The following is a 24,684-nucleotide window of genomic DNA, read 5'->3' as shown; positions in this document are numbered from 1 at the left end:
CTCTCTCTCTCTCTCTCTCTCTCTCTCTCTCTCTCTCTCTCTCTCTCCTCCCTCTCTCCCTCCTATTCTCCTGTTTTTCCTCCCTCCCTCTCCTTCTGTCTCTGTCTCACTTCCTCACATCTCTCCCCATCTGTCTGTATGACTATCTTAATTTCTCTGTGTATCTCTCCCTGTCTTCTTTTCCCCCTTATTTTCTCTCCCTCCTCTCCTTATTTTCCCTCTTCTTCTCCCCCTTCTCTAACCTTATTTTCATACACACATGTACATAGAGGCATCTATGTATTTATTTTATTTTTATACATCTGTTATATGTATTATAGACATATAAACCACCAAGGTGGCTTATATATGTGTGTGTGTACGTATATGCCTATGTATGTATAAACCATCAAGAGAACCCACGGGTGAGGTGAGGCACTCCTAGAATCACTGGGTCTCTATGGTGGCATTGCCATGCAAAATCATACATGCTTAGTCGAAACCTTCTTATTGCCACTTCTCGTTGGGTCCTTACTTTCCCATCAGAGGTTGGGCTGTTGTTGAAATGTGTTGGGAGCTAGCTTCTCAAGCACTCTCAGGCTAATCAGCTGTGGTGTTTCTCCCTCGTGCTACTTATAGGCCCTTGTACATAATGGGGATGCACATAGAGTTATTTTGGGATTATTTGCTCTCTCCTTCTTTTACAAGACTTGTGAATGTCAAGTGCTGGCTCTTCTGCCTCGCTCCTCCTCCCAAGCTGAGCCCTCAGTTTAGCTCAGCTGAACAAATATATCTTTTGTTTCTAAAAACGAAATTTCATCACCTTTCTCTAACAGATTTATATACACATTCTGTAAAATACATTATATCGCTTGGTTTTTTTTGTTGGCCAACAAACAGTTCATCTCATTTTAAAGGCTGAAAAGTAAAAGTGAATTTTTAGAAAAAGATTGAGCTTTCCACCTGCTTTTCATACAGCTTAGCAAGAATGGATGGAAATCAGGGGTGAAAATGAGTAGGTAACACAGGATGGCTGGTTTCCTCATCTGGAGGGAGAGAAGAAAAAGGAAAGGAATAGGGTTTCATTTGCTCAGTCATTGATTAAAGCTTGGATCATGGTTGGAGCTTTTAATACTACTATGTCTGTACCCTGCTTGTGATGGCAGGACAACCTGCTTGCTCCTGCAGCCACTCCATGGTGACTCCTGCAGCATCTTCCTCCTACGAGTCCCCACGTATTTAAAGGCTTCCGTTTTCTGGGTAATTTGATCTAGGTCAAGTCCAAAACCACCAAATCACGGTGGAATTTTGGGAAAAGGCTGCCTGGGTTCCTGTAGTTCCCTGTCTCCTCAGTACTCTTCCTCTATCTCTTACATACCTCTGTAGGTAGAACTCAAAGAGGGACTGTATGTGCGTATCTGTGTGTGTGTATATGTGTGTATTATATATTAAAAAAAGTAAAAGTATAAAACTTTAAATTAGTTGCTTAAACCTTTCATAGGGTATATGCCAATGTAGATAGATCGTAATCTTCCCCCTTTCAAAATATGTCATTTGCATATTTAGACCTTAATTAAACTAAAGCGAAATCAAGCTATTAAATTTTAATCCAATTCCACATATTGCAATTAAGATGATGAAATCTCAAATCTTAGTGAACCTGGCACTTGGATTGCAAACTCCATTTTGACCATCATAATGTTGGTATATGACTCCTGTAATTGCACATGATATTATTTGATAGTGTTTCATTGAAGTCTTAGGTAATTTTTAATGTTATTTTGGGGGTGTCAATCATTACATCAGCAAGTTTATTAAACATTCTGGGTTTTTTTTGTTTTCATTTTTGCTTTACACAGGGTTTATTTTTCTTTAACTCATCCAAGGCAAGTGAATGTATCTCATCTGTTGATCTCCTCTCTAAAACTTCTGTGGGTCTGTCATCATCTTATGGTTTTTATGCTGTGACTTTTCATCATACCTGATGAAATTCCTTTTCTTTCCAAAATTGTTTTGTGACATTGTAAATAAAAAATTAACATGAGTGAGCTATTAGATTGTTGAACTTTTAAAGCAAAATTAATGTTCACCGGAACCAGTATGGCATGATGTCATTGAGATTTGGGAAACAGAGTCAGGAAGAACTTCGTTCAGATTCCATCCCTGACACATCAGGGTTCTGTGACCATGAACAAGTCACTTAACTCCTCATTTCTCCAGGTATTGCCCTAAGATTAAAAGCTGCAAAGCAGATACAGGTCTTCCTGAGAAGAGAGAGTTATATATTATAGAAGTAAAATCATAGGTCTGATACAAATAAAACAAAACCTAAAACAACCTAAGTCAGCCTACTAACTAAGCTTAACTGAGTATACTTGGAAGGTTTTGACAGGAAAGGAGAGTCCATGGGAAGAAGAAGATGTTTTCATATTCTTATTGACCTGGTCACTGTTTAATTGTATTGTGGATGTAAACAAAATATTTAGTTTAGTCCGGTGACTCTCAAATTATGTTCCAGGAGCTCTGATTATCTTTAGTATGTAATATCAGTACTCTTGTTTCTTAGAAGAACTGATCCTTTTTCTTTCCTCTTCCTCCAAATAGCTAAACATTTTGACATAAAACATGTATTACACAAATTAATCTTTTAGATAATTGACTAAGACATATATAAATATTCCATTGGAATAAATACTCTGAACTTGCTTGCAGTGACACTCTCTTAGGGCCAACAAGGTGCTATATTTGGGGTCCCTTCTTCCCATAAGTGGTTCTGAGATGCCATGGGGATCCTACATTTCTTCTCCCAAAACCTAGTACAAGTGGCTTATATGTGAGCAGCAGCATTCACTGCGGATGAATCTGGTCATTAGAATAGTTACGAATTTTGTTAACTAGCAAAGGATATTGCTGAGAACATTATAATTAAAAAACATTTAAAGTAAAGACAACACCATCTCATTGTTACATCATGAAACCTAGCACTGTTTTTCTGGTTAATGAATTATTTTTAAAAACACCAAGTAGGAAAAGAAAAAAAATTCCCTCATTTGATTGCTTGCCATGTTGATGTTGCCTCTTCCACAATTAACAGGGATACTTAATTTTGTGGAATAGAGACAACAAATCCACAATAAGGGAAACCTAGCTTAATGTTAATTTGTGGAGGTGGAAGGTAGGGTTTAGTTCTTAGCGTCATAACTTTAGAATTAGAAGGGAGTAGAGGATTCCTTTTCCCTCATACACTTGCAAGTCAAGACATCACCCTCCTGATGTCATTGATCATCTTCAAGAACAAAGGACAAACAATAACAGTACACGTGAGGAAATAGTCCATGAGAAATTAAAGGGCTTACCCAAGGTCGCGTAGCTCATTATCTTTCCACCACACAGAAAACCATCGAAACGTGCTAACTGTGCCCTTGGCCACTGCCAAAAAAGCTAATACAACCTTAGAACTGAACAGAGCCATTTCAATATGGACTGAATCTTATCTGAGATACTTTTCAGAAAATTACAAAAAAGGGCTCCTGCTTATATTAAAGGATTCACAGCAGAAATGATTAAATTCATGTAGCGAAAGACTGTGAAAGTATGACAGATAAGATATTGTTAGTGGAAACTGTAGCTATAAGCATGTATAAGTTATGTGCTTTTAAAATATTTCACCTTAGGATGACAAGCCCAGTGGTCTTTGAGATTTTAGAATAGTTGTGAAAATCAGCTGATAAAATGAATACAACAGATTTGATCTTCTCCTGCCCATGGACTCTCCTGCCAAAGGTAGCATGAAAAAGGGATTAGACTTATTCTGTATAGCTTCAGAGGAAAGACTTGGGATCAATGGATGGAAGTTACAAGGGAGTAGATTTTGATCCAGTAGAAGAAGTGATCCCCTCCTGGATCATTGCCTAGTCATGGTAGAGGAGCTCGATGAAACTATGAGCTGTATCGTGCAGGGTTCCCCAAGATGGCCAGGGCATATTGGAGAATTCACATAAAAGGTCTGGAGAAGAAAATAGCAAACCACTCCAACATCTTTGCCAAGAAAACCTCATGGACAGCATTAAAATGATTAAAAGAGATGGCATTGGAAGATGAGCCCCTGAGGTTGGAAGGTGCCCAACATGCTACTGGGGAAGAGCAAAGGAAAACTACAGGTAGCTCCAGAAAGAATGAAGTGGCTGAGCCAAAACCCAAAGGATACTCAGCTGTGAATGTGTCTGGTGATGGAGGAAAATCTGGTGCTGCAAAGATCAACATTGTAGGAACCTGAAATGTGAAATTTATGAACCTAGGTAATCAGGATGTGGTCAAACCAGGAAATGGAAAGGTAAGCATCAACATCTTGGGTATCTGCAAACTTGAATGGATGGGAATGGGTGAATTTAATTCAGGTGGTCACTACATATACTACTGTGTACAAGAATCCCTTAGGAAAAAATGGAATAGCCCTCAGTCAATAAATAGGTGAAAAAAGCACTATTGGGGTATAATCTTAAGAATGTCAGAATTGTATCTGTTTGAATCCAAGGCAGAACCATTCAAGTCTATGCTCCAACCACTGATTCCAAAGAAGCCAAAGTTTTGTGAAGACCTACAGCATCTTCTATAAATAGGATAAAAAAGATGTCACATTCATCTTAAAGGATTGTAATACTAAAGAAGGAAACCAAAAGATAATTGGAATAATACGCAAGTTTGGCCTTGGAGTACAGAATGAAACAGAGCAGAGACTAATAGAGTTCTGTCAAGATAACACACTGGTTATAGCAAACACTCTTTTTCAGCAACCCAAAAGGTGACTCTACACTTGGACATCACCAGATGATCAATATCAAAATCAGATTGATTACATACTTTGCAACCAAAGGTGGAAAAGTTTTATACAGTCAGTTAAAATAAGACCTAGAGCTGACTGTGGTTCAAATCATGAGTTTCTTATTGAAAAATTTAGACTTAAATTGAAGAAAGTAGAGAAAAACTATCAGACTGTACAGGTATGACCTAAATAACATCCCTTATGAATATGAAGTGGTATTGATGAATAGATTTAAGGATTAGATCTGGTATATAGAGTGCTTGAAGAACTATGGAGTTTCGCAATATTATATAGGAGGCAGCAATAAAAAACATCCCAAAGGGCAGGAAAGCAAAATGGCTTCTGGTGAGGCTCTATAAATAGCTAAGGAAAGGGAAAGGAAAGATATGTTCAGTTGAGTGCAGAATTCCAGAGAATACTGAGGAGAGATAAGGTTATCTTAAATGAGCAATAGAAGAAAACAATATAGTGAGAAAGGCAAGAGATCTCTTCAAGAAAATTTGGGATATCAAGAGAATGTTTCATGCAAAAACAGGAATGTTAAAAGACAAAAATAATAGGGTCTTAGAAGAGATCAAGAAGAGGTGGTAAGGAAATATAGAAGAATCACTGAAGAAAGATCTTATCATCATTCACGGCCATGTTTGTGTGGTTGCTGATCTAGAGTCAGACATCCTGGAGAATCAAGTCAAGTTGACTTTAAGAAGCATGGCTAACAGTAAGGCTAATGGAAGTGATGGAATTCCAGCTGAACTATGTATTGTTTACAAATCCTTTGCTATTAAAGTGCTGCACTCAGTATGCCAGGAAATTTGGAAAACTCAACAGTGGATCCTGAATTGACAGTGCCCAGGAAAGTTCAAGTTACCGAACAGTTGTGCTCATTTTACACACCAGAAAGGTTATGCTGAAGATTTGGCAAGCTAGGCTTCGGCAATAAGTGAACCAAGAAATACTGGAAGAGTAGGCTGGATGTCAAAGAGGCAGAAGAACTAGAGACCAAATTGCTAACATTCATTGGATTATGAAGAAAGCAAGGAAGTTCCAGAAAAACATCTACTTCTGCTTCATAAACCACATTAGAACCTTTGTGTGGATCACAACAAAATGTGGCAAGTCCTTAAAGAGCTGGGAGTGCCAGATCATCTTGTCTCCTGAGGAATCTGTATGTAGGACAAGAAGCAACAGTTAGAACCAAACAGGGGACAACTAATTGATTTAAGATTGGAAAAGGAGTATGGCAGGGCTGTATATTGTCACTTTGTTTCACTTATATGCAGAGTACATCATATGAAATGCCAGGCTGGACAAATCCAAAGCCAGAATTAAGGTTGCCAAAAGACTTATAAACAATTTCAGATATGCACTCTAATGGCAGAAAATGAAGAAGAATTAAGGAGCCTCTTGATGAGTGTGAAAGAGGAGAGTGCAAAAGTAACCTTGAAGCTTGACATTTTTAAAAAACCCTAAATTTATTTTTAAAAAATCATTAAATACTTAACATTAAAAAAAAAAACTGGTCCCATCACTTCCTGGCAGATAGAGGGAGAAGAAATGGAAGTACTGCCAGAGTTTATATTCTTGGGCTCAAAGATCTTGTTAATGGTGATTGCAACCATAAAATTAAATGATACTTGCTCTTTGGGAGGAAAGCTAAGGCAAATCTGGACAGCATACCAAAAAGCAGAGACATCACCTTGCCAGCAAAGGTCTGTATAGTCAAAGCTATGGTTTTCTAATAGTAATGTATGACTGTGAGAGTTAGACTATAAAAAAAACTGAGTGCTGCAAAATTGATACTTTCAAATTGTGGTGCTGGAGAGGACTTTTAAGAGTCCCTTGAACAGGAAGTGTGAATTAATCAATACTTAAAGAAATTAATTCAGCTTGTTCATTGAAAGGACAAATACTAAAGCTTAAATACTTTGGCCACATAACAAGATGGGACTCATTGGAAAAGACCCAACTAATGTTGGGGAAAATTAAAGGCAAAAGGAGAAGGGGATGCATAGGATGAAATGAATAGATAGTGTCATGGAAACAATGAAGGTGAGCTTGGACAGACTTTGGGAGATAGGGGAGGTTAGAAGGACCTGTTGTGCCATGGCCCATTGGGACATGAAGAGTTGGACATGTCCAACAACTGAATGACAGCAACAAGAAGAACTGTCCAACAATTAGTAATGCCCAAAAATAGAATATATTGTTTCATTAGCTTTTGAGTTCTCATCTTTGGAAATGCTCAAGCTGAGGTTGGCTGACCAGCTGCCTTTTGCAGAGGGAATGCCTGTATGGGATGGAGGTTTGGGGGATAGGGGACTAGATGACACACGGGCTTCCAGATAAGGACCCTGAAGGCTAGAGAGGTTGTGACTTGCCTAATGTCTCACAGCTACTCAAGAGGCAGAGTCAGGACTAGAGCCCTAGTTATCTTGCTCACAGTTTACTACTTTTTATGTTAGCCCATTCTACCTCTTGATTATGTCCCATCACTGCCCCCATACTCCCTTCTTAGAAGAGGATTCCTGCATTCAGTGAGAGGCTAGGCTGCCTGATCTTCAAGGACCCATTCATTTACCAACTGCCCCATGGGACCATAACATCTAGTCTAGAACTGGAAGAGACTTTAGAGCACCCAATTCAACCCCCTTGTTTTACAGATGAGGAAACCTTGTCCAAGGTCGCCCAGCTATTAAGTGGAAGAGCCACCATATGAACTTGGGTCCTGGGACTCTGATTTCGCTCACACTTTCCATTGTATCCACTATATTAAATGAGCTGTTATTAGCTTCGTCATTCAGTCATTCATTAATCAAACATTTATTAAGCACCTTTCCCAAGGAGATCTACTCAAAAGAGAAGTCTTGAGCCTCTATAAAATCTGTAGCATAAGAAAAAAAAGGGAATAATAGTTATTTTTTATGCAAGGGATGCATGAAATGCAAAGTGAACATGTATTTATAAGGTGACTTTCTGTAGTTCTAGAAGTTAGTAGCGTATATTATATATATATATTAGTAGTTCTAGCAGTTAGTAGCATATATTATATATATATATATATAATATAGCATATATTAGCAACCCTTTTCAGATTCTAAAATGCTATGGTAGGCTATCTCTTAAAATTTTTTTTCCTGCAAAAGGAACTAAAATGTGTATGCATGTACCTTTTCTCCTTCTCACATCCATTCTCTAAGGTTCTAAATATATTTAAATCTTCCTCTCTGCCCTATTTCATTCACCTGACAGGGTACCTCTCATGGTTTCTCAATTCTGTGTTAAGCCTAGGGACATGGAGCTAATCAGATTCTGTATTTCTTAGCAGAGTGAAATTTGGGGAATAAAATGATTATTAGGTGTTTCTGATTCATTCAGTGTATGGTTTGTTATCACTTCTTCCATGGTTGAAGCTTCTATTTACCATGTACCTTCTGATCCCTTAAAATACTTTTTTTTAAGGGCAATTAGCATAACCTCATATACTGTGCTGGCATATGATGTAAACAGTATTGAATTTTGGGCATTTCTCTATCAAATCACAGATTCTCAAATGAGAATCTCTTTGCTCCTTTTTCTAATTCCTTGCATATCACCTCTGAATAACCTTTAGTGCTATCAACTAATGACATTGCAAAATAAATAATATGCTTTGGAATTATGTAAAAGAGCATATATTATAGGGCACAGCTTTACCACTCAATAATGGTCTTGCTATTGCTCTGTCTAAGCTATTTATCCAGGTATATAAATGAAGCAGGAGACAGGGCGGCATAGTAGATAAAGAACCAGAAACGTAAGACAAAATCCTCTTTTATTGTGTCCGACTGAAGTGGAGTATGAATGAAAGGAGGAAGGAACAAATGGGAAACAGAATTATGTGTTTATTATAGATTAGTCTTTTGAAAATACCTCTAATTCAGCAAACATTTATTAAATTCCTGTTATGAGCAATGCCTGGTGTTTGATGCTGTGCACACAAAGAGAAAGATGACATAGACTGCCCTCTGGGAGCTTCCAGCACCCACAAAGGTAAATGAAAGCAGGAGAGTCTGAGAAGGGATAAAACACCATCAGTAGGGAATCCAGAAGGCTTCACAGAGGTAGAACCTGAGCTGAGCCTGCCTTCCTGCCAAAGAGAAGGCTTGTGCAGGTGCGTGGGAGAGGAAATACCAAGGCAGGGGAACTCTGGTGCCATGTGACTGGAATGTAGGTACACGTAGGGCAGTTGTGATAGAACTAGTATCCATCACTATCTTCTCACAACATTAGGTTACCCCGCCTCCCCCCCCCCTTCTCTCTTAGGAGTTTTCTCTAAAATGGTCCCAGGATCTGATTGGCCAGTTCCCCTGATGCTGTTTCCTGGTTACCCAAGGGCATAAAAGTTCCACCCACATGCAGTTGGGGTCTCTCCTGCTTGGTGAATTTCTGAAGACCATGCAAGTTACCACATGCTCCACCATAGTCTTTCCTGATGGCCAGATACAGTTCAGCATGGAGATGAGAGAAGCCAAGGACCATTGTAGCCTTGCTGTGTTAGGGCAAAGTTAATCTCCTTTTGTTAACTGCTGAATTACTTGTGAGGGCCTCCATACAATCCAACATTGGATCTGAGGTAGGAGAGTGTGGGCATTAGAACTGCCTTTGATGGGGATGATGTGAAGGTAGGTTGTAGCCAGATTATGGAGAGCCAGATTCAGAAGAGTTCGAATTTTATTCTAAATACAGTATGGAGCTGCTGATGATTTCTTCATAGAATGCCTTTTTTTGTTTGTTTTTTTTTAGAGGGAGAAATGCAGGGCAATTGGAGTTAAAGTGACTTGGGTTCTTCATAGAATGTTGAAATGACCGGACCTTTGCTTTAGGAAAGTCATTCTGAAAGCTTTATCAAGGACGTGTTAGTAAGAAGAAAGATTGGGGTCTAGGAGACTTTCTAAAGCAATTCAGTGAAGTTCAGTGGGGGTGTGACCCATTGTGGTGGCTTTGTAAGTAGAGGAGATAGATACAGCAACTACTATAGAGTTAAAAATCTATAAGACAGGCAGCTAATATTAGACCTGTGGGTTGAGAGAGGGGAGACAATCAAGAATGACAGTAAGGTTATGAATGTGGGTGATGGGGAAAATGCCATTGCCCTCAGCAAATGGAGGCTTTTGGAGCAGGAACAGGTTGGAGATAAGGGGAAGATAATAAATTCTTGGACATAATGAGTTTGAGATGCCAGTGGAATACCCATGCCAATGGCTGGAATCAGCACGACCAGTAGAATATTGGTATTAAAAGGATGGGCCTTCATTTCTGGGAGACATTTGGGGTCATTAGAGGAGTTTCTCAATATCTTCCCCTCCTCCTTCCCCTCCTCCTCTTGGTTAATTCTGGGTCCAACTTAGTTTCTCTCCAGGATATTTATGCTGATGGACAAGCTCTGCAGCTTGTCTGTCTAACTGTGTGCCAAACTCTTTTATTATAGTAGGCATTCTTTATCCATTTGGCTTTTCCTGTACAGTTGATCAGATCAAGCTCTTTTGAGTGGTTATGAATCTTGTCTAGGGGGCTCTGCAGTGTTCTGGGTCATGAAGACAAAGAAATAAGTCAATGAAAGCAGCTTTCACGGAAGGTCATGGTCCCTGTGTAAGTTCAGCACATCTTTCTAGACCTTGGGTGCTTCCTTGGCACCCTGAAGATTGATTTCAAAATGATAAAGACAGTGAAACATACTGACCTGACTTTTGAATCAAGGAGTGATTATAGGATATTCATTATGGTATAATCATTAAGTATATTTTATTCTATTTGGAAACTGGAAATTCACAGATATTATGTGCAGCAATTAATTATTAACTTATAAATTAATTTTTAATTAGAAATTTTATTCCCCAATTATGCTGAGTAGCATGTTACTACATTTGCAGTCAACCGAGGACAAAAAAATTTAGCTGTTTTCAAATACAGAGGTGGAGGCTGACCAGCAAAAATAAATCCAGCTCTGATAGGGGCTCATTGTGGACTGGGTAGAGAAAGAATGCTGAAGGTCTATTGATTTATGACTGTAGAAAGTTTTGGTATTTGAGTGAATAATATTGGGTCAGCTTATAGTTAAGATAACCAAGAGAAATTGATGAGATAGTCTTAGTCAAGATTTTAAAGTTTGAATTCTGTCTAATAAAGCCATAGAATGGGGCCATAGGAGTCATTAATTGGTCCTTTTAAGTCTCATCTTAAGGGTTCCCTCCCTCAACAGGGAGGTCTTTTATGATTTCCCCAGTTGTTAATGCTTTTCTTAGCTCCTGATATCAACTTGTTTTTATTTGGTATATAGCTTGTATTTATTTATGTCAACTCATTGTATTCTTCTCCTCCCCCATAATGTGAGGTACTTGATGGAGGGGAGTGAATTTTCCTATTTGTGTCCCCAGTCCTTAACACAGTATCTGGCACACGATAAGCCCTTAAAAATGCCCGTTAATTGATGGATAGAATGCAGCATCATTTAAGACCCCAAAACTCTTGGGTAAAAAATCAGATCAGTCTGAGAAGCACTTTTTCATTTGGAATAGATTTTCTGACCCTTGAAATGTGGAAGCTGTATGAGGAGGATTGGGCTGCTAGAGTCCTTTTCTCCATTTGTAGCTGGAATATGGAAACAATGCATTTTAAAGCCAGGCTAACCCCTGTGATCTCATCTTGTTGATTAATTCAGTACATCATTCCTCCCTAAGGAAGAAGGCAACCAGGAATTCTGGGATGTCTAAATTCTTCAGCAGTAAAAGTGTATAGCAGAGGATAGGAAGAGAAGAACACAAAATGAGTTTTATTTCATTAAAGTTGTTTATTTCTTTCCTTATGTTCAGAGTCAGAGAGACCTAATGAACGTTTATTAAGTGCCTACTATGTGCCGGCCCTGTGCGAAGTGTTAGGGATAAAGACACTTATTTTTAAGTGTTTATAGTCAGAGAGGGAAGAAAATTGGCTTTTGGAGCTGAGGAATTTATATGATTTTCTTTATCAGCATCATATATCAACCTGAAGAATATTTCTTTATCAAGTCAATAAGGTGCCATTGGGGAAAATAAGCCCTTTTTCTTACTGAGCTATGGTAAAGTTTAACTTTTAAGAAACAAATTTAGAAAAGTCAAATTTCCACACAATATTAAATTGTTGGGGCATAGCCTTTTATTAATGAAAGAGGTGGCTATATGTAAGTCATTTAGATCAGTCGTTTGCCTGCTAGCTGGACAAACATTTCTCTTGTTTAAAACTTTTTTTTTCTTTAAGCAGTTGGGTTAGTGGCAGAATTAGAGTAACTTGCCCAAGGTTACACGGCCAGTTTTTGTGTGTGGGTGTTAAGTATCTGAGGCTGGAACCGATCCCAGGTCCTCCCAACTCTGGGGCCGGCGTTCTTAGTCACTGTGCCAACTAGCCACCCCTTGAAGGAACTTGTGCTGTTCAACTCAATTATATTTATTAAGCAGCTACCATGGACAGAGCACTGTGGGAGGTACTGGGTGTGACCACAATGATAATTACAATGGCATTTATAAGGCACTTGAAGGTTTGCAAAGCACTTTACAGGTATCTCATTTTATTCTCCCAATAATCCTCTGTGGTAAGTGCTGTTATCATTTCCCTTTTATAGTGGAGGAAACCCTGGCAGGCCTAGAGGTTAAGTGACTTGCCCAGGTTCATGCAGCTAGTAAGTGTCTGGCTCTGACCACTCATTCTGCCATCTAGATGTCTAGGGTTCAGCAACAGAAGGAAAAACAGACCCTTCCTACAGGGATCTTACGTTCTCTTGAGGAGAAAAAGCCAGCATGTTCACTGATAAAGGAATACAAGACAGTGGGAGGAAGGAGTGGACACCAGTAATGAGGGCATTCTGAAAGGCTTCCTGTAGGAGGAGGCACCAAAGCAGAGCTGTGAAGGAAGCTAAAGATTTTCAGGGGCAGAGACTAGGAGGAAGCCCATTGCAGGGATGTGGCACCGTCCATGCCAAGGACATAGGGTGGGAGGAGGAATCATACGAAATGAGGCTGTCAAGGTGAGATTGTAGAGGAATTGAAATGCCAAGCCCTGGAGATTTCATTGTGACTTTGAGGGCTGAACAGTCAAACCTGCTAGGCAACTTAACTATCCCTTCAGTTTTTCCATGACCTTACTGGATGCTAAGCACAGTTGGTCCACCTTCCTCCGTCCAAGTGTCCTTCACATAAAGTCCTTGGTCTTCTCTTCAGACTAGGCCATCCTAGCTTCTCATTCTGTCTGCTCAGCTTCCTCATCGGTAAAATGGATATAATAGTAGCACCCACCTCCCAAGGGTATTGTGAGGGTAAAATGAGACAGTGTTTGCAGAGTATTCAGCACAGTGCCTGGAGAATAGTCGGCACTATATGAATGTTAGTGATTAGTATTAGCTATTACTCTTTTAAGTTCTTCATGGGTCTTCTTTCCAGGCTCTTCAGTCATCATCAGAGGTGAGTTTAGTAGAGATCCATATGATTCAATGAGAGAAAAAGCCTTGCTGCTGGATGGTGGTCATGGGTATAATACTTGGCACACAGCAGATTCTTAGGGCAGCTCCTTCCTAAGTTCAAATCCAGCCTCAGACACTTAACTAGCTGTGTGACCCTGGGAAAGTCACTTCACCCTGTTTGTCTCAGTTTCGTCATCTGTAAAAGGAGCTGGAGAAGGAAATGGCAAACCACCCCAGTATCTTTGCTGAGAAAACCCCAAATGGGGCCATGAAGAGTCAAATGTGACTGAAATGACTGGACAGCAGCCACAAACTTCTTAATTGTTGACCAGTGATGATGATGATGGTGGATATGACATAGTAGCACAGCAGGCACCTAATAAATGCTTGCTGATCAATGATGATGACGATCCTAAGCAGATATCAGGCAAGTGATAAATTCTGTTTGATTCATGGTGATGATGAACACAGCACCTGGAACACAGCCAGTGCTTAATAAATGCTTGTGGATCAGTGGTGGTGATATCAATTAACAAGCACTAATTAATCGGTAAAAAATGATCAATACACATTTAAGCACCTAGCATGTTCCAGTCACTGTGCTAAGTGCTGATTACATGCATTTTAAATGAGGAACTGGATTTCAAGGAAGAAAACTTCACAGTTCATTCATTTCCAAAGTACTTTATGGAATTTAAGTTCTTTTTCTCAAAGAGAAAAACTAGGGTAATGGAACAAAACCAGACTTTTTTTTTTTAATCAGAAAGGGAAGAAAAAGTATATAGGGCTCCACGCTCCAACTGTGTCTGTCTGGAGGACTGGTTTAACTGTTGGCATAAAGTTTCTCCCAAGCAGTTGCATTTTTGATCAACATCTGTTATGTTACCAAAGATCAATCACTGAGCCAATGACAAGCCATCCTTGACATGTCGAGTTTTTATTGCTGTCTTTGGCTTCCAAACATCTAATATGAAGCGATCTATAACGAAGGAGACTGACTGTCAGCTCAGCAAAGTGACATGCTTTGTGAGGAGGAAGGCAAACCGCCCTGGTGTCAGCCAGGGAAGATTATGGCAGATATCCTCAGTCTTGATGGTACTAACCCAATCTGAAAAGCTGTAGACAAATCTGAATGTATGCTTTATCATCAGGCTGCCAGATGGGTTCAGGCAACTATATGTAAAAATTCATGGTCTGTTACTCAGTAATTGATGTTTGGAAGGAAGCTATCATATGGGGTTTTACTGTGTTTGTTCCTGAATGTCAGGAGAGTGTCTTTAGCTTGTGAAAGGTTTTGTATTGTTTGTTTCGCTCCCGTGACTTTTACAGCTATGCAACAATGGACAGCCAATTACTTGGAGAAGAGTAAGAGCAAGATGAAGATGTTATTTTTGCTTCACACATAGTGACTGAAAATCATAATTATGCATATAAACATATAGTGAGAGATACAGATGATTACAGGCTCCATTTTGTATATTTACAGCCCTACAGATAATCATCAAAATCAGCATTTTATCATTTTGTCCAATTTCTGGATAGAACATTCTTTCTGTAGAATGGAAAGGCTTCAAGTACAAAAATGATAATGGACTACATATCCCCTTGAAGATCCCCCCTGGCTAAGCCAGCACTACTTTATAACCCATTTCTCTCCCAAGAAGCAAAAGGTACTCCACATTCTCTGTCACAGAAAGAAAGAATTCCATTCTGTTCAACAAAAATTTACTACTACATGTTAGATTCAACAATTGGGAGTTGGGTCTAGGATTAATCAGGAGGGGGAAGACTGTGTTCAGGAAATTGTATGACCCCTTTAGTGACCCCAAACTCCTCCCAGAAAAAAATTTCCCCCTTTTATTGTTTTAAAAAAATAAAGTGTTTTTGATATGTTTTGGTTTTAGGGCATCTTTGTTTCACAAAACATTCTTCCCTTCCACTCTGAGTCCCAGAGGGCTATCTCTTATAACAAAGAATAAGAGAGAGGGTTCCTCAAATAAAAGAATAGAAGTAATGAAACAGTTAAGAAACAATAAAATAAACAACAAAAGAAACTAATTGACATAATGAAAAAGGCTGTTACTCTGTATAATGTTCCACACTCCTAGACACTCCACTCTATCCCACCTCTACAAAGAAGCAGGAAGGGAGGAGGTGAAAGGTCCATCTTTTTAATGCCAGTATTCTGCTGGGATTGCTGTCTAACTATGAACCATGGAAGAAGTGAAATCTCTGAAAAATCAAAAAAGTATCCTATAGAGGGCAGTGGAGAGGCAGATTGCTGAATATGGGCAGGCTAAAATTTAGCACTTAACATAAGAACTTCAAAGATGAGTTAGAATGGTTTAGGAGAGGGGCGGCCAGGTAACACAGTGAGTAAGGGCACTGGCCCCAGAGTCGGGATGACCTGGGATCGAATCTGGGCTCAGATACTTAGCACCACACCCAGAAATAACTGGCCGTGTAACCTTGAGCAAGTTACTTAACCCCAATTGCTTAAAAAAAAAAAAAGAATGGTTTATGAGAGATACGGAAAGCATGCCATTCCTTGGGCCAGAACAAGGTAACAGGAGGGTAGCTGGGCCTCTTGGAGTATTCTTGAAATTCCAGGAGAAACTGGAGAGGGTCTCTCAGCAAATTGGGTGGAACCCAGGAGTGAGCTTACAGTAGGGAATGGACTAAAGTTGCCCAGGGTGCAGGGGTCAGGATGGGCTGTGATCTGAAGAGGTGGTGGGAACTTTCACCTAAATTTACATAGATGAAAATTGCTATGCCAGGTACTGTGGGCACAAAGATAAAAACGAAATACAACCACACCCTAAGACATGCCTATTCCACTTTATGAAGGGTTTCATTTACTATCCCTGCTTTGGTTTATGAGGAGTCTCTTTAAATTCATGAGGACTAATTTGCATTTGGTAACCTTAGTAACAGCTGAGCCCCCAATTGAGAGCCACTCTACAATCTTCACCACTGTCCAATTGGTTTCTGTTGTGCAAAGTTTTCCTTTCACTAACAAATGAAACGTGTTTTTATTGACCCTAAAGAAGATGAGTTCTATCAGCCAGAAGTCTGTAGGGTGATGAGATTTTGGTAACAGCAACTCACCAAAGATCATCCATCTACTAAAGCATACTGGATTTGTGATCTTTCTCAGAGGAGGAAATGTCTGGGCTGGTAAAGTTACAGATGCTTGAGGAATTGGTTGACTTTTGTTTTTCTGGCATGACTCTTTAAATCAACTTCAGATTCTTGTGAGTTTCACCAAGGATGCCTTGTAAGCATTTCTGCCATTCTTTGAAATGAGCACAATCTCTTTGGCAAATAGGAGCATTTGGAAACCTTCAACATGAATAGGGAATCCATCACCTATCTGTTTGGACTTTGTCCTGTGTGATCAGAGTAGAAAAATTTATTTCTCCTTCTCTTCCTGTGGAATTGCTGAACTTAGGATCATAGACTCTGGTTTCGAACCCTGGTTCTGCTGCTGACTACCTCTGTGATTCCATGACTTGGTTGCCTCATCTGTAATAGGGCAATGGAGGGAATAAGGTAGGGGGAGAAGTTGGAATGGATGACTTCCACTAAGTTCCTTTTGGTTTTGAGAGCAGCTAGAGTTAATGCTATTTTATTCCCTATATATTCCCCCAGCACTTAGCCCAGTGCCTAGTACACAGTAGGTCCTTAATAAATGCTTATTGACTTGACTGTCATATGCCAGGATCTCTTACAAAATGTCTAGTTCTTCCTCCATCTTTTTCAGTAGAGTCTGGCTGTTTGATGGTAGTAGGTTCCCATGACATTAGGTAGAGAACTCGACTTGTATTGATTTAGAAGTGTGAAAAACGTAGATTTGCCTTACATACAGCACAGAATCTCAGGGCAAGATTATGGTTTAAAAAAATCATCTGCACCTATCCTTTGTAGGCCTCTTATCTTTGCCTTAGATCTGCCTTAGAATTAACTTCTAAAGTCATCTTTCTAAATCATTTTGATTGTCTTAGAGTCACTTTTGCCTCTGCCATAATTCTTGGCTTATATGGCAAGCAGAAATCAATTTTGGTAGAGCTCATGGAAATAAGTTCTTTCTTTTCAGTTCTTGGATTTTTCCTATTTGTACTGTAATTCAACATTTTAGAGACTAAAACAGTGTAGAATAACAGAGTACTGGCAATAGTGGGACCTGGCTGGCCACAATTGACCAGGATTGAGACTCTGGCTATCTAGATGGTATCTAGACATTAACCAATTGTGGGCAGGCAAAGGATTGAATACCCAAGAAAAAGACAGAGTTCAAAGGCTCAGACTGTATGATAAGTTAAGTAGGTGGGTAAATTAATTAAGGTTGAGTGCAACAAGCAGGCAAGGCTTAGAGTCTGGGAGAGTCACCAAGAGAGTACCTGTTGACCCTGAATGTGAGCTCTGATGTTAGAACAGAAGTTGTTTTCTGTCCTTAATTTACTTTTTTCTTCTATGAATGATATTTTATTTTTACCAGTTGCAGTAAAAACAATTTTTAACATTCATTTTTTTTTAAATTGAGTTCTAGATTCTCTCCTTCCTCTTCTCCCTCCCTGAGGCAGTAAGCAATTTGATATAGGTTATACATGTGCATTCATGCAAAACATATTTCCATATTAGTCATATCATGAAAGAAAACACAAACCAAAAAAGCTCCCACAAAAATAAAGTGAAAAATAGTATGCTTCAATCTGCATTCAGACTCCATCAGTTCTTTCTCTGGAGGTGGATAACATTTTTCATCATGAGTCCCTTGGAATTGTCTTGGTTCAATGTATTGCTGAGGAAAGTTAAATCATTCAGTTGATTGTCATACAGTATTGCTATTACTATGTACAGTGTCCTTCTGTCTTCACTTTGCATCAGTTCATGTAAGTCTTTACAAGTTTTTCTGAAATCATCATGCTTATTTCTTATTACCACCATAGTATTCCGTTACAATCATATACCACAACTTGTTTAGCCACTCCCCAATTGATGGGCATCCTCCCCCAAGTTTCATTTCTTTGCCACCATAAAACTGCTATAAATATTTTTGCACAGATAGATTATTTTCCCCTTTTCTTTGATCTCTTTGGCATACAGACCTAGAAGTGGTATTACTGAGTCAAAGGACATGCACAGTTTTATTGCCCTTTGGGCATAGTTCCAAATTGTTCCACCAACAGTTATGCCCCTATTTTAAGCACCTACTGAATGAGCCTTGGTCTACAGGTGTGGGATTCAGGGCTATGCAGGTTATCCTTACCCCTGATTTGCATAGCATTCGAGGAACTGGGATGGCCAGCACATTTTGATACAGTGTGATATATACTGATTCCATACCCTTAGCCATCCTATCCTATTCTCTTTTCTCCACTGCAGAAAGGTTTTGAAGGAAATATCTGTTGGAGACCTGAAGCCAAATGAAACAGTTCAGGCAAACTTGGAAGCACAACTCCTTTCTAAACTTGACCACCCAGCCATCGTCAAGTTTCATGCCAGCTTTGTGGAGCGAGATAATTTCTGCATCATCACTGAGTACTGTGAGGTAAGACTTTGAGCTGATTCTGTAGTCTGGTAGAGGCATTTCTTCTCCGTTGGAATCGTCCTGCTGGAGAAAGACTCTCAAATAAAGAAGGCCATCTGGGAAACACAGGCACCAAACTATAGGGTGGATATGAACACCTGTGGAGTACTGACCTCTAGGAAGCTAACGAGTCCCAAAGGAGCGTCTCCTCTTCTTTTGGTTTCCTAAAACCATATGCTATTTAGAAAGAATCATTGCATCTGAATGTTAGGAAAATGCCTTAGGAAACTAGTGTGCTTATTTTTTTTTAAACCCAAACAATTCCCACAGTAATTTCATGTTAATTTGAATTCAGTGGTGTGAGATAATTAGTATATAGATAGCACTTGTGGAAACTGCTTCTCATATATAGGGCTCCTGGAATAACTTTTTGGGGTCCAGATGCTTTCTAGGTCCACAAGCACTTAGCATAATAATAATTATGGGCATCTAATGATACTTACTTTTTCCCTAGCCAGCCAGAGAATCCAGGTAGTTCAAACCCTAAACCATGAATAGCTTAGTAGGATTTGCTGTAGAAAATCTCTCTGCCCCTCATTAACCTAAGGGACACTCTCACATAAATATACGTTACCAGTGGGGAAGAAGAGCTTGCATAGGGATCATGCATGAAGAGCGCATGTGTGGGAAATCTATGTGGAGACTCCATTCACATCTCTGATTATACCGAACTCTTCATGTCTTCTGGTGATCTTGGGCTGAGGTATCTCAGGTACCCTGTTCTTCTCAATTCACTGGGTGTGGTATTTCTGCTGATCAGCATTGCTCTGATGATGCAGGGCCTGCTGCTTGTCTGACACAGTGTCTCTTCTGAGCTGTGCTCTTGCCCCGTCTTCTGGGCTCATCTCTTTGGGGCCAGCCAAGCCATCTCAGCTTCAGTCAGCTAGGGTATTATGGCTAAAACCTCTCCTTGGTAAAGTCAGGCCAGCAAGTTCCTTAGTCCTAGCCACCATACCAGACTGACAAGAAGCAAATGGAATAACCTCAGGGAAAGATTAGATGTTTCCTTTTCTAACTCTCTGGGAACTCAAAACCTGCTGTTTAAAGAGAACTATTTACCTTCGCTCTCCACGCTCTTTTATACTCCCAGTATCCCCGATGGCTTGGTTGTAAAGGACGCAAGCTAAGTGTTCTCTGTCCATTTAGCCTAAATTCCTATCTTTATTAGCATATCTGTCAGTGTGATGCTAAATGTAGTTTTTGTACTATATTTTGCCCAGAAAAAACCCAAATTTTCCTTCAGATAAGTTACCCATTTTCATCCTACAGAAACATTACCCATTTAACCACCCCTGTGTCTTCTTTTATCCATTTATAAAGTGGACATGCCCGATATTTGAGAATTTTTAATAATGGTTTTCAAACATTTGGTAACTGAGCCTAAAAATTCTCTCCCCAAGCAATGAATCATCATTTGGTTTTTTAAGTTCTGACATGGGGAAAGTGAAGATGATGTCCAGTGTGGAGGGGGCTTGGTGTGAAAGTGGCCAGGAATTAGCATGTAGGCCTTGTTCCAGGCTGGTTTTTTTTTAAAGAAAAAAATAGAGTGGGAGAGAGCATATTGAAGGAGAGGATATCCTGTGCGACTGCTATTTTGGGGCAGTGGGTAGGGGAAAAACGGGGAAAAAAATTGTAACTCAAAATCTGGTGGAAATGAATGCTGTAAACCAGAAGTTAATAAAGCATTTGAAAAAATAAAAAGAAGAAAAAAAAGAAAAAATAGAGATCATTTCTTTGTTTTTAAACCCAGACAATTCCTAATGGGTGCATAGCACCTCTGGTTCCATAGCCACTTAACATAATAGCTCACAGACATCCAATAATATTTATTTTGTGGGTGGGTTTTTGCCTTTAGCGCTAGTTCCCTAGAAGACTAGGGAGCAGGACAGGGGAAGGGAAAGTCTGCAAAGGGACTAGATTTGGGCAAGGAGAATGTGTTAGACCATCCCAGTTCAGAAATATCACCTCCATACATTCCAGCAATGTCAATTCATTTAGGTTACAAGGCGCTGGGTCATTTAAAATGTAAGTCTCTTCTCTCTCCCCCCTCCTCCCCATTAAACCTTATTCATGCTTTATGGAGAAATAACTTTAATTAGATAAAAACTTGTCTGAGTTCTAATTTTCAGTTTGCCTAGGGCCTGGTTTTAGCTAGTGCCTAATTTGATGCAGGGACTAGTGTGAAAGGCTGAAAATTTAAGATTCTCCTAGTGAAGGCCTGTTTCCCTAGCCTCAAGGTAATCAGGTTAGGGCCATCATTTCTGCCCAGGGTCTCATCCCTCTTCTCTTTGAGAGAAAAGAAATAAAATGAAGAACAAGAGGAGAAAAAAAGAAAAAAGCTTGACTGTGTTAACCCCTCTCTCCTCTCCTCTCTCCTTTCTTCTTCTTCTTCCTCTCTTTTCATAGTTCTGAGGGTTTTCTCTCCATAGAAAGTTTCATACTTCCTTAGGAACAAGGAGGGGCCACTGTAAAAAAATGTCTATTTCTTCCTGCAAGCATCAGCTAATCAACCAGTCAGTCAATCAACATTATTTATTAAGTGCCTGCTCTGGGGATACAAATACAAAGGGTGAGACATATACTACTCACAAGGAATTCACCTCTGACAGAGGATTTTCACTTTTCTTTGTGTCTGGCAGTCAGAGAAGCCTGTGGACTCTTCAGAATTATATTCTCAAATTCACAAAATAAAATACCTTGGAGTACAAAGGAAACCAGTTATATTGAAATAGTTACAGAAGTATGTTAAAAAAAAAACCCAACAAATTCACTGGGGCAACTAGGTGGTGCAGTGAATAGAGCACCAGCCCTGGAGTCAGGAGGATCTGAGTTCAAATCCAGACTCAGACACTTAACACTTACTAGCCGTGTGACCTTGGGCAAGTCACGTAACCCTAATTGCCCTGCCTTCCCCCCTCCAAAAAGCAAAAAACCCAAATTCACAGACCAGAGGTTAAAAGCCCCCTGTTTTAATGGGTTTGAGAGATGGAACAGCATGTGTGAAAGCATGCTGAGCTTTTAGTAGTTATGTTAAATCCAGGGTGGTGGTGGTGATGTTGTTATTATTAGCATTGAATGCTGAATTATAACATCAATTGTAATCAATAAACTGGATGCTTGCTAATGACACTAGTTATGATAACTAACCACACGACCCACAGTTTGTGAACTATGCTTTTGGTTCTTCATTAACCTGTCTCCCCAACCCAGAGGTAAAGAGTGATATCAGTCACACACAGAAGGTTACTAAAGAAATCCAGGGAGCTCTGGGACTCCTGGCATGGAAATTGGACATCATGGTGGCCTCAGCAGGCTCCACTTGTCCTCTGTCCTTGTCACATCCAGGCCTTCTGCCTGATGCATGGCCCAAGTCTTATGACCAAGCATAGTCTTCAGGAAATAGCGTTCTTCTGGTATCTGAGTTATGGGAAAATCAGAGCTGTGCTGGTCTCATTAACACTACTGTACCAGCTTATAATCAGACCCATAGCAGACATCTTCTCATTGTCCCACCTTGGGCAAGTCACTGCCTCCTGTAAAATGAGGGGCTTGAAACTGATGGCCTAGAAGGTCCCCTCCAGCCCTGGATCTTTGGTCCTGTGTCATATAAGAGCTGCACAGGCACTGTGCCTCAGTTTCCCCATCTGTAATCTGGGGTTGGACATGGTAACCTCTGAGGGCCCTGCCAGCTCTAAATCAGTGATCCCAAGATCCTATGACCTGCCAAAGCTTGCATTCCCCGTCTCAGCCTTGTTTGGGGTCACCTCTCTACCAGAATGAGGTCTCATGGCAAGACTTCACAGGTATGAATACAAGACAATGCTAAAATGCCACCCATTCATCATGAGTTTCTCACCTTCCCTCCTTCCTTCCTTCCTTCCTTCCTTCCTTCCTTCCTTCCTTCCTTCCTTCCTTCCTTCCTTCCTTCCTTCCTTCCTTCCTTTCTCCCTCCCTCTCTCTCTCTCTCTTTCTCTTTCTTTCCACTATGCTATACCATGGGTACTTTATAATTATTATTACTATTAGACATATTACCTGCCCTCAAGACACATAAATGTGGCACATAGGAAAATGTGACACATAGACAAATACAAAACATGCCAGATAAAGCATGAGATAGCAAAGGAGAAATCTAGGCAAGATAGCATATGAAAAACTGAGAATAAAGAGATCACTTTCATATGGTCAGGGAAACCTTTATAGAGAAGAAAATAGATAGAAGATTTTATGAGGAAAAATGATATAGAAAGAGCATTTGAGATGAAATGAAAAGAATTGGGTCTGAATCCTAACTCTGTGATTTACTAGGCATGGGATCTTGAGTGACTTAATTTCTTTTTTCCCACTTAATAGTATTTCATTTTTCCCAATTACATGTAAAGATATTTATTTTTGTAGAATTTTGAGTTTCAAATTATTTCTCCCTCCCTCCTCTCTCCCCGAGACAGCAAAAAGTATGATATAGGTTATACATATACAATCATATTAAACACATTTCCACATTAGTCATGTTGTGAAAGAAGAATCAGAACAAAAGGGAAAAACCATGAGAAATAAAAAACAAAAAAATGAAAATAATATGCTTTGATCTGCATTCAGACTCCATGGTTCTTTCTCTGCATGTGGATAGTGTTTTCCATCATGAGTCTTTTGGAATTGACTTGGATCATTGTATTGTTGAGAAGAGCTAAGTCAATCATAGTTGTTCATCATACAATGTTGCTGTTACTGTGTACAATGTTCTCCTGGTTCTGCTACCCTCACTCAGCATCAATTCATGTAAATCTTTCTAGGGTTTTTAAAAAATCTGCCTGCTCATCATTTCTTATAGTACAATAGTATTCCATTATATTCATATACCACAACTTGTTTAGCCATTCCCCAATTGATGAATATCCTGTCAGTTTCCAATTCTTGGCCACCACAAAAAGAGATGCTGTAAATATCTTTGTACATGTGAGTCTTTTTCCCTTTTTTATGATCTCTTTGGGATACAGACCTAGTATGTAGTAGTGTATTGCTGGATCAAAGGGTAGACACAGTTTTACAACCCTTTGGGCATAGTTCCAGATTGCTCTCCAGAATGATTGCATCAGTTCACAGCTCCACCAGCAATGCATTAGTGTTTCAATTTTCCCCCATCTCCAACATTTATCATTTTCCTTTTCTGTCATATTAACCAATTGGATAGGTATGAACTTATCTTTCTTTAGCCTCTCTCATTCACCATCTGTTCTGAGACAAGTGATGACCAGTATTACTCCTATCACAATGACTTTGTAACAGCTTGAGCCCTGCCCCGCCCCCCCCCAAACTTCTCTGTTTCAAAACACTTCTTAATGGCCTCAGTGAAAAAAAGACATACCTTTCCCTCTATGTGTTAATTTAAAAATGATGGGTAGTTTCAAAATGGATTGACCTGCTATCTCAGACAGGAGGTGGGTTGCCATGGCAGCAGGAGCTAGAAGGGCAAATGGAGCATCTGTAGATTCTCAGGTCTCTGCTGAGAGTCTAATCTGCTGGGACCAATACAAAGGACGTCATACATGTGCATGTCTTAGTCCTTGTTGCTACCAGGTGTATCCCTCATCTGTAGACCCACAATTGCCTTCAAATCTCACAAACCAGGTAACGCCCCCTCTTTTCTTCAGGAAAATATTAGTAGTTGAAATGACAGGCATGCAACATAGGAATGTGCTATTAACATCAGAGGAATGGGGTGCCCTTCTCTTTTAGTAATTACAGTGATGTGCAGAGAAGACTGACTTCAGTCAAGAGGATTAAATACAGAGGTAGGTAGGATTAGGTAGATAGATGAGAGAGAGA

General features: G+C 39.6%; 1 protein-coding gene across 2 annotated transcripts in view; it reads left to right on the top strand.

Annotated features, from left to right (window-relative positions):
• The window catches only part of NEK11 (NIMA related kinase 11), a 275,778-nt gene that overhangs the window by 42,517 nt on the left and 208,577 nt on the right, over window positions 1-24,684 (top strand). For both annotated transcript variants that reach the window (XM_069088393.1, XM_069088392.1), the window contains one exon: window positions 18,654-18,819. In XM_069088393.1, coding sequence (XP_068944494.1) covers window positions 18,654-18,819 — 166 coding nt within the window. The remainder of the gene's footprint in view (window positions 1-18,653; window positions 18,820-24,684) is intronic.

Source organism: Petaurus breviceps, unplaced genomic scaffold (assembly GCF_028583685.1).
Source record: "Petaurus breviceps papuanus isolate PSGF00001 unplaced genomic scaffold, PetGlider_PUasm1.0 185, whole genome shotgun sequence".
In the NCBI taxonomy this organism is placed as follows: Eukaryota; Metazoa; Chordata; class Mammalia; order Diprotodontia; family Petauridae; genus Petaurus; species Petaurus breviceps.
The sequence above is the reverse complement of the archived record's forward strand: the minus strand, read 5'-3'. Positions and strand labels throughout refer to the sequence as shown.